Below are 10,388 nucleotides of genomic sequence, written 5' to 3' on the forward strand. Positions count from 1 at the left end.
GCAACATGCTCCCACCATGGAAAATAGATGATCTATTGGGCTGGGAGAAAAACACCTCATTCTTAATATATATGCGCTATTTCACAGTAACAATGTACAGGACGCCTGAGGTAAAGCAGGGGTCCCTTGTGTGCAGGGCCAGGCCAGAAAGCAAAGGTCAGAGGAGGAGAACGGTTGGCAATAGTACCTGAGAGTTGGCCTTGCCCAGCCCCGCAGACACACATAAAGAGCAAGGGAGACGGAGGGGAACAGAGAGAGAAAGACGGGGTTAAATGGATGGAAAAGGAAAAGGAGGAAAATTGGGGGAGGGCAGAGAAAAGGGGGGTGGGACAGGGATAGGGAGGGAGAAAGAGATCACTTTTGGGCATTTAGCAGTTCTCGCCTGACCGAGATAATATGATCAGGAAAAGAAACAGGGCCATAGCTGGGAGAGTGTTTGCGAGTATTCTGCATACAAATGAATATTCAATAAATGACAGTATCTCATTTCATAATTTAAATAGAGTATGTGATGTGTGAATGAAGAGCACCATTAGGGATGTAGCGGTATGAAAATTTCTTATCATGATTATAGTGACCAAAATTATCACGGTTATCAGCATTATCACGGTATTGTTAACATTTGCTGGAGATTTTCAAAAAGTACCCACACATAAATCACTTCACCAAGTTTTATATTTAAAAACCAACAAACAACAAATAAAATGACTTTTTGTTTGCATAATCACTAAAATCGTTACATCCCTAAGCACCATATATTTAAATTGGTAGATTAGATATGCTATAGCAGGTCTGTTCATCACTCATAATGTGTCACACCTCCACTTTCCCAGAATTATTTGCTAACAGCTAAATGGGCAAACATAGGACAGATCTTTTGGATATGTTTTGGTCAATGGCACCTTTACCCCTTATACTTGCCTTCAGAGCTCCAGGGCGGTCTATAACCAAGTACGTGTAGATGGTCTCTGGCTAGTGCCCTTAGTGGAGCAGATGATGAAACCTTAAATACTTTTTTTTTTCAGGTGGGGTAGAGGAGGGGGCTACAAAAGGCCTTCAGAGCTCCAGGGCGGTCTATAACCAAGTACGTGTAGATGGTCTCTGGCTAGTGCCCTTAGTGGAGCAGATGATGAAACCTTAAATACTTTTTTTTTTCAGGTGGGGTAGAGGAGTGGGCTACAAAAGTAAAACTCAGAAAAACTGAATTAGGATCACGTTAATTTTCCAAATGTGATCTTAGCTCAGTTCTTAAGAGCATAAAGAGCAATGCAGGGTTGAGATGTGGAAAGGTAAAGCAAAGCAAATAGGTTGTGATGGTGAGATATCTGGAGCATGGTATACCTCTATTTGTCGGTAGTCACAGATGGCACGAATGGGCGTGTTGGTGCCCAGGTTACTATCTGCACTGCGTGGACGGAGCTGGACTACAGACTTGGCTCGGCCTACAAGGCTGGCCACTGTGCTGCGGTATTCAATCAATTGTTCTTTCTCCTCCTGAAAAATAAAACATATAAGCAAGTCAATCAAGCAGTTAACAATAATAAAAAGTACAGAGTAATTTGATGTTAGTGGCTATAATTAATTTATTCTGTGACCAAAAGTGTCTGAACAAATATTGTTCAATAAACTTAATTCAATAAATATTTAAACTCATTAGATTGAATATTTCAAATAATTTTTTTAATTCAGCCTCTGCAAGGTCCCCATAATTGGAATTTCTTCCATCATTTGTTTTTCCATGCTGCGTGTCAAATGAACTGAATGTATATGTGCTTTCATGATAATAAATATTCATTTTCTCTCATTAAAATAGATTAGAGACTTTCGAAATGGCTTTAAGGAAATGAAAGACCATCATTGATATTCTTCCCTGGGTTATTATTTTCTTAGCTTTCATTTTACTAAAATGAATGAGTATGTGGTTTGACACTTCCATGAAAAGCTCATGAGGGTTTCATTAGTTCTGACTTTGGGAAGCAGAGGCCGACAGGAAGAGCTAATAGCATTACGTTCGCTGCAAAAAATTAAGTGATGATAAATTTCACTGCATATCAGCATGGGGTTGGAGTTCATCAAAACCACAGAGGACTTTCAGAGCAACAACGAGGGTGAAATTATGGCAAACATGTCAAAACCTTATTTGCGGGATATCAATTGTTACTTATCAAATCAACTGTGCTGTTTTTTTTCTTTCTATCAAATTCTTAAATGAAATCATCCCCAGTGAGAGCTAGAACAAATGGTTTATGTCTAACATAAATATTTTAATTAAATAAACTTATGTCTAATTATAAACACAAACTCAAATAAATGGCTTTTGATGATGCTTGTTTAAGTGTAGTTAATTGTGAGCTAATGCAACAATTCTAGAACATTTTCTTAATGTCACGTTTTGTTTTTAAAGAAAAAAAAATCAATCAATCAATCTATCAACAGCTATTTTTTTTTAAATAAAAAAGGTGTTGTAAAAACAGGCATTTAAACTGGAAGTAGTAGTAATAATAGTATTAAGTACAGTACATTTATTTTTAAATTTATAATGCAGCTGTGTGAATAATAGTCAGTGTTGGTGGATCACTAGGAACCTCCTAATGGCCAGGGTTATTTTTACTCAATAATTTACATAAAAAATTAAAAAATAAAAAATAAAATTAAGACGATAATCCATCCCAGCTTCTATCTAATTTTTAATGCATTCACGTCCTTATTGAACTCTCCAGACTGGGTCTCTCTTCCATATGGCCAAAGAGGATATGCCCATCGCTCTGCCAGCTCTTGTGCAATTCCTCTCTCATAGTGCCATCTGTCACATGTGAGGACTCTCACCACCTCATGTGCACTCATTGTGCTCAAATATTCACATTCTTCAACTGAGTATAAAGCCTGTTTCACACATCCTCCGTCTGCAGTGTGTATGCCGTCCGTGTGCGTTACGTATGCAGTGCAGAAGCAGCACGGACTCGTTTTGCTTTTATACATGACGCGTTTGCACAACGCTGTTACATCCACGGCTGTTTAGGCACAAACACAACATTTATTCATTATTTTGATTTCAAATCCAAACCTTGTTACTGAAAAAGCTTTTTCAGCATTGTGACCCTCTTTTTCATAGACATTCGTTTAAACTCAATAAATATAAACAACATATTATTCATGCATTTGACTTCTAGGTTTGTATATTAAGTTGCTCAAGCAAGTGGCAACACATTTAAACATAGCATATAGCCTACTTTTCTTACGTTAAAAGTAGGCTATCACAAACATTTTAAATTAAAACTCACCACTGACAGAAACAGTCGACTCTCGTGCCTTTTCTTTTGCATTTAAATCTTTATTACAAGCAATCCCGCGGGTCTTAAAGAACTTTGTTGTTTACCACCACAAGTGCATCTATTATGTTGCCTTGTTTACCTAAAAGTGCACTTTTCCTTGTTTTAAATCTAGCCAAAATGCCACGTTTACTGTGAAACACAGTAGACTTTAATTATATCAATTTATTGTGAAATTACTAAATTTCTGTGTCAAACCATGTTCATTTTTACCGCGAACAATGCGCTGTCACTTTAATTCAGCGCATGCAGCACAGCAAAAATAGGCTCTGTGCGTAAACGATCGCTGCACTGCTGCAGACGCGCCGCTCCTGGAACGCACCCACGTGCAGTGTGAACGCTCTAATCCATTAATCCGTAAAAAAAACGTTAAAAAAGTGCATACGCACTACAGATGGAGTATGTGTGAAACAGGCGTAAAGTGTAAAATCTCCTATGGTCATAGCATATTTATTCAATACATAAAAATAAAATATGTAAAATATGTTTAAATCTAAGTTAAGTAAGAGGGAAGACCCACCATGGAGTCCTGCAGCAGGTCTTCCAATCTGCCTAGTCTGCTGTTTTTATCACAGGTATACTGTCTCTTAATGGTGTCTTGTAACTGCCGTAGATAGTTTTCACAGTCCCGTGCATCACTCATAAACTATAAAGCAAAAACATGTCATTAAAACCCCAAGTTAAAAATGTAATTTTGAATGCTATTCTATTGAAAAGCTTGACTCAGCACCTGGAAGTAGGCAGTGTTGTCCTTGAGATGCTGCTCCACACATATGCAGAGCTCTTTGATCCACTGCCACTGCGTCTGTAGGGCAGCACTGTAGGCCTGTGATCAGAGGGGTCAACAGGTCACGACGGAGTTCCAAATCTGATATCAAACTATTTTTACTGAGGTCAGTGAGTGAAGATTGTTCATACTGGTCAACAGCTCACCTCCACTGTTTGTTTGGCTGGGTGGTTCTCCTGACACAGGTGGTCAACTGTCTCCTGGAGAGAGTGCATCACTTCCTGTTTTTCCTCCAGCTCTGACCTCATGTCCTACGAGAGTAAGGAGAATTTGAGATATTGCTCAAATCCAAAACAATGGAATGAACAACTGCAACTACATTAAAGTAAGCATGAAAGGAAAAATCACCTAATCTAATTTGTAAATGCATTTTATTGATCCTATTGTGAAAGATTCATCCAGTCCATTCCAAAATCCAATGAACAACCAATGCATAGAACCAAGTATCTGCTCTACATTTTTTCTTTTTTTTGATAATCCGTTACACTTGTTTGTATGTCATAACGCGGAAGAACATTTCTGTCTCTACTTCTGTTTCATCTCAACCTCAAAGAATCATGAATCATAAGCATACTTTTGAGGGAAAATTATTAATTATTTTAATCTACTTACAGACAAAAATATTATAATAGAAATGTCTATAGAAAAGATATATGAAAAGGTAAAAAACTAAATCAGTAAGGGAACAAATAGTGGCCAGAGGTAGTATGATGACTACTGCATCTTCCTATAGATTTAGTCTTACAGAATACTGCTCTCTTTTGGCAGCCATGTTGGTGTTGCTGTCGCTCCAGTCGAAGGCCAGCTCCTCCTCCTCCCTCTCATTGAGCCAGATCAGCTCCTCAGTGCAGCGGGACACAAAAGCTCGAAGGCTCTCTAGGCAACGCAGTCGCCATGACGAATGTTCCTGCGACAACACAAAACAACATTCATAACATTGGCCATATCATGCGGACAACTGCTCAGTCTGATGCTTTTCCCGTGGTAAGCAAGGACCCTTGGCGAATTGGCCTCACAGATCTTTTGAACAACTGTATGTTTTCCTGAAGAATTGATTTGGTTAAATTAAGGAGACGTGTATGGGTGTGGATATATTGTCAAGAGCAGGTGCTTTACAGCAGTCTTATGCATGTCACACTCAAGCATTCAGTATTCTGCTTTTGTAAGGACACACTCTGTCACACCCTGATGAGATTAGAGAACAGTAATAACCATAATACAGTGTATAATGAACTCAAATACACTCACATATGCCTGCTTATCATAATGCTAAAGCAGAAAAACTTACCAGCAGCTTGCAATACTGGTTCTCCAGCTTGGATAGAGTCTCAGAGTAACTGCTACTTAAATTAGGTGAGACCCTTGACTGGGGGAGACAGAACACGAGGAAATAAATTACTGCTTATGAAAAACTGTGCAGTGTTTATTACATTAGCTCTTGCAAACTATTTACACCAGTTCAGAATTGCCAGTTTGGATGTAGACACAGCAAGTTTTAAAATGAAACAATGCATCTCCATGGACTGCTTCACACAAAATCCAAAAGCTATCATGGCCTAGAACCACCCACTTAAATTTGAAGAGACCGTCTAACGGACTGAAAAGTGACCAACTCTTTTGTTTTTACATATCATATAGGGCTCTATGCTGGCAATTTTTTACAAGCACAGTCAAAAATTTACTATTTTTACTTGCATTTGGCACTTGGGCAATTTTGGACTCCGTTTACAACCATTCATGAGCTTCAATCAGGTCACTTGCACCGGTGCACCTAATATTTTTCAGTGTCACACACAATCACAAATATTGTTGCAGTGCAGTCAGAAAATATGATTGAAGCTTGCCATTTTCTCAAGCGCATTCCAGTTTTGTGTGGAATCTGCACATGACACTTAATGAACAGAATGGTACATGCTACCTGAAGCTGAGACTTCATCTGAATTTTTGTGACAGGGTCCTTTGATACCAAGACCTCATAGTTCATGTACCTCATAGTTTCGAGCCTCTTTGAGGCTATTCAGAAGATCTTCCACTGCCGTGTGAATGATGTGGTGGTCTTGCAGGTGCTGTTCTACAGAGGGCAGATCAGAACCCCATTCAGCTCGCTCCAGCAAGTCCTGCGTCTCTTCCACCCACCCCAGCAGCTCGTAGATGAAGCGCAGACTGCCTTCATCCTCAGAGGAAGACATGGCTAACAGGTCCGCACGAGACATCGGCCGTCTGAGCAGGGATGCCGCAGCTCCCACTGCTCCCAGAAGCGTCTGTGCTCCCAGTGTAGCCAGACCGCCTGAAGAACCCCTCTGACCCACGTGCTCTCCCAGCAGACCCCCTGTGGAGAAATGACCCTTCCTGTACACACTGGCACACTGCAGGCGCAAAGAGACCAGCTCCTCCTGCAGACATGACACCCTACAAAAGAGAAATGACCTCAGGATCATAAATGAAAACATAAATCCTGAAAAAAATATATTGCGGTTTCCACAAAAAATATCAGGCAGCATAACTGTTTTCAACATAATAATTAGAAATATTACATAAGCACCAAATCAGAAACCTCTCAAATTAATTTTAAGTAACTGTCAACAAGAATGAAATCATAAGCCATTCTTGCCTATAATTCCACTCTGTGGACTGCTTTTCACACACATTTTTCTTTTTTCCTTTTTCTCCCTCTTACCTGAAAGCCAGCTGCTCCAATTGGTAGTACTTCTCATCTCTGAGGACCTGCAGGTCAAGGTGAAGCTGTCTGACTAAAGCCTCACAGTCCTGCAGATACATCCCCAATTCATTCTCACACCGCACCGGCTGCCCACTCTCTAGCTGAGACAAGTCCTTAAGAAAGACAGAAGACAATGAAGCACAGAACATTTCTGAATGATAAATTTCCAAGCAACAAACTAAGAGGACCTGTCAATATATGTTCCAAATCCAAGTGAGCTGCTTACTGAGACTGTATTTTAAGGCATGTGGTGTGTTTCTGACATGTCATGGTTTTTCTTATAACATACCTTCTTTGGGGATTATTCTAAGGCAGCACTGCCTGTATCCTTCATGGTAATATTAATCTATTTCTATTTTATTCAATACTGAAATTTAAAAATAAAAATATTTAAATCTAATTAAAAACGAATTATTCTACCCAATATTAGTGTGCTATCTAGCTTAGCAGTTAACATCGAACTCTGTTCGAGTTTCCAAAGTTATTAAAATTGCCTATGTAATTCCTATGTAGACAAAAGACAGCAAGGCAACTCACTAGGTTTTGGAACAGAGCTTATAAGACAATTCCCACAGAGAGAGATACTACTGTACTTACAGCCTGCAAAGTGTTCTTCGCCAACGTGAGTTTCTCCTCACAATCTAGAGCCATGTTCTGGATCTTATTGGCCTTCTGTAGGAGTAACTCCAACCTAAGGACAAAGTTACATACAAATGATACATCATCAAAAAATGCTTTCGAACAGCTACAATTCGAAATGCAGTAATCTCTTCTAGACGTGAACTCACTAACCTCTCCACAGCAGGCCTCAGTGCTTTCTCTCTCTCCAACATCTCCAGGATCAGTTTTCCCCATTCCTCCTCCAGATCATTAGGGTGTAGCCCTTGAGGCAGCTTAATGCGCCCGAACTCTATCCACGCCTAAACAACATCCACAAACATCAATCATTTTAACATGAAAAGAAGCTTTTTGAGTTTGTGCATGTGAGGTTCCCTTTATACTGTCAGTCTTCCACCTCTCCCACATGGCAGCGGTGCGCTCTACATTAGCCTGAATCTGTTAATGTGCAGCTCCACTGTGCCTCTTGTGAACAGTGTCGCCTGCATTTAGCTGCAGAATCAAGGTCAGCCTCAATCTCTCTCTGTCATTCTTTCTCTTTTATCTTCGTAACCGTCTCTCACCTCCAGAAGCTTGTAAAGGTGCTCAATGTAGCTCTTCTCTCTCTCCTTTGCAGGAACCTCTGTTTCTTTGAAGTGGACATATTCATTGTAAAGTGCCTAGGGAAGACAAGACTTTTGGTAAACAGCCAAGTAAGGTCACATCAAATGGTGATTAGCAATTTAAAGCATCACAGGTTTGTTCCAGTCACATATGCTGCCTTGTAAGACACCTCTTTTTAGCCAAATTCTAAGGCAGTATGTATCCTTCATAGAGAAAGCAATCCTAGAATGTGCAGCAATAAATAACTAAATAAATAAATGTCAGCAGTCATTACTCCAGTCTTTAGAGTGACATGATCCTTCAGAAATAATTATAATATGCTGATCTAGCGCTTAAGAAACATTTCTTGTTTGAAATTTGTTGAAAACATTTACACTTAATATTATTGACAATTTTGAAAAATTTGTATTTAATATTTTTGCAGAAATCATGCTACATATACAGTATTTTCAGAATTCTTTGATGAATAGAAAGAACAGCATTTACTTGAAATAGAAATCTTTTGTTACATTATAAATGGCATCTTTGATCTGATTCATGTTTCCTTGCCAAGTAAAAGTATTAATTTCTTGCCGACCCAAACTGAAACCCATCCATTCTTCATGAAATCCAACCCTCTTCTCTCAGGTTCTCCTTCCCTCACATTTCGTACCTTGAGATTCACAGGATTGTGGGGGAAGCTCCTGTTGGTCATGAGGGCTGTATGTTGTCTGGTCCACTGCAGCAGAGAAGAGAAGCCAGATTGGTACTCTGTCCATCGCTGGTCAACCTCCTGAACAACAGAAAGAACATGAGAGAAAAGGAGGAAAAAAATGAAAGACAAATTACATTAAGTACACTAGAGAAAGAAGGTACGGCTTGAAGAGAGTGAGTGCATTGTGAAGTGAACATACATTAGCTGCAATGCCTTCTCCACCCTCTGGGATCTTGGGGAAAGCATCGTAGATGGAGCAGACATACGTGATAACAGATTTCTCGTCTGGTGACGACACATCAACATCTAATGTAGATAGAGGATAAAAAAAATTAGAATGATGATCTAAGACAAATAGAGTTTAGCACATAATAATTCCTGTATGTAGAATGGATGAAAATTAAGGACCGATAAGACACCAATGTTACCTTCAGCATCTAGAAGTCGTGTTACCCCTAACGACTCCGCAATCTCAAAGGCCTGTTCCAGGTTCTCACGGTTACTCTGTTGCACCATCTAACATGTTTTCCAGACAAGAACGCTTGAGTCAAATCAAGTCTCAAGATGAATCGTCCATAACAGCAGAGATAAATCTGGGTGACGACACACTGTGTGTCATAAAAAACAGCAGACAGGTCATACTGACACGCTGGTATTTCCATTAGAGTGCAGATGACTTCAGTATGTGACCTTATAATAGAGTAAGGACAGTCGTGCTTTGTGATGAGCTGCAACCCTCAAATAGTCTAATTACATCACAGTTAGCTCTGAGCATGTTACCGGCTAATGAACACATGCCAATGTGCACTCTAACAATTTAAAGTAGTGTGGGCATAAGGGATAGTGAAGGAGGTGCTACAATCAGCAACGTAAAAGGGCATTTGATGATGAAACAATGGTAAGTGATATACAGTATGAAAAATCAAACAAAACAAAAAATATAAAACAACACAGAATAGCACAACATATGTAATATACCATTGCAAAAAGACAAAAAATAAAATGCAAAACCAAACAATAACAATTCTAAATCAACAAATCTACCAGATCAACACATAATAAAAAATATATACAAAGTTCTGTCATGAAACTCTAGATAGCGCAGGCTGATAGGCTCTAACTCAATCTGATATAATCACATCATTATTCACATGGCGCAGCTGGTTGGATTCTTTTCACATCAGCAGCCAATTAACCTGCTGCTCAACATTCAAATACTTGGCTAGTGCTTGCTGTAGCAGTTGCAGTACACTTCAGAAACCCTCCACCTTCCCCAGCTCCACCTGTATAGATCTTCTACAGGGTAATTTCATGTATGTTAGATAGATATGGGGGTTATTTCATATATGTTATATGTGCTGCAGCAGTATTTCCTACATGCTCACAGCAGCATGTCTGTGGATGTATTGGCAGTAGCAAATCTCGGTACTTGCTACTTGCAAGACCAAACACATTAACATTGCCATGTATATATTGCAATGCTAAACTCTCAGAGAGTTGTCATGACAGAAATAATGTAATTTTATGTAACAGAAAGAAAGGAAAGCAAAAATGCAGATCGCAAAAATTTCCCCAAAGAAAGTTTGAAGGCCTGATTAATGTGCATATCAGATCAATCTTTTTTTTATATGTAGGGAA

At 39.2% G+C, this 10,388-nt stretch overlaps 1 protein-coding gene across 1 annotated transcript in view; it reads right to left on the reverse strand.

Moving 5' to 3' along the window:
• LOC107653864 (microtubule-actin cross-linking factor 1-like) overlaps nt 1-8,822 on the reverse strand; it is a 92,720-nt gene extending 83,898 nt beyond the window's left edge. Inside the window, exons 1-13 of the mRNA XM_016440725.1 lie at nt 8,709-8,822; nt 8,017-8,112; nt 7,628-7,755; nt 7,433-7,526; nt 6,794-6,948; nt 6,105-6,525; nt 5,405-5,482; nt 4,862-5,023; nt 4,263-4,367; nt 4,060-4,155; nt 3,850-3,975; nt 1,342-1,494; nt 188-199 (exon numbers count right to left, since the gene is read on the reverse strand). Of these exons, the coding sequence (XP_016296211.1) occupies nt 188-199; nt 1,342-1,494; nt 3,850-3,975; nt 4,060-4,155; nt 4,263-4,367; nt 4,862-5,023; nt 5,405-5,482; nt 6,105-6,525; nt 6,794-6,948; nt 7,433-7,526; nt 7,628-7,755; nt 8,017-8,112; nt 8,709-8,750 (1,668 nt within the window). The 5' untranslated portion in view covers nt 8,751-8,822. The remainder of the gene's footprint in view (nt 1-187; nt 200-1,341; nt 1,495-3,849; nt 3,976-4,059; nt 4,156-4,262; nt 4,368-4,861; nt 5,024-5,404; nt 5,483-6,104; nt 6,526-6,793; nt 6,949-7,432; nt 7,527-7,627; nt 7,756-8,016; nt 8,113-8,708) is intronic.
• Nucleotides 8,823-10,388: the final 1,566 nt, after the last annotated feature.

This window comes from Sinocyclocheilus anshuiensis, unplaced genomic scaffold (genome assembly GCF_001515605.1).
Source record: "Sinocyclocheilus anshuiensis isolate Anshui unplaced genomic scaffold, SAMN03320099.WGS_v1.1 scaffold223, whole genome shotgun sequence".
Lineage (NCBI taxonomy): Eukaryota > Metazoa > Chordata > Actinopteri > Cypriniformes > Cyprinidae > Sinocyclocheilus > Sinocyclocheilus anshuiensis.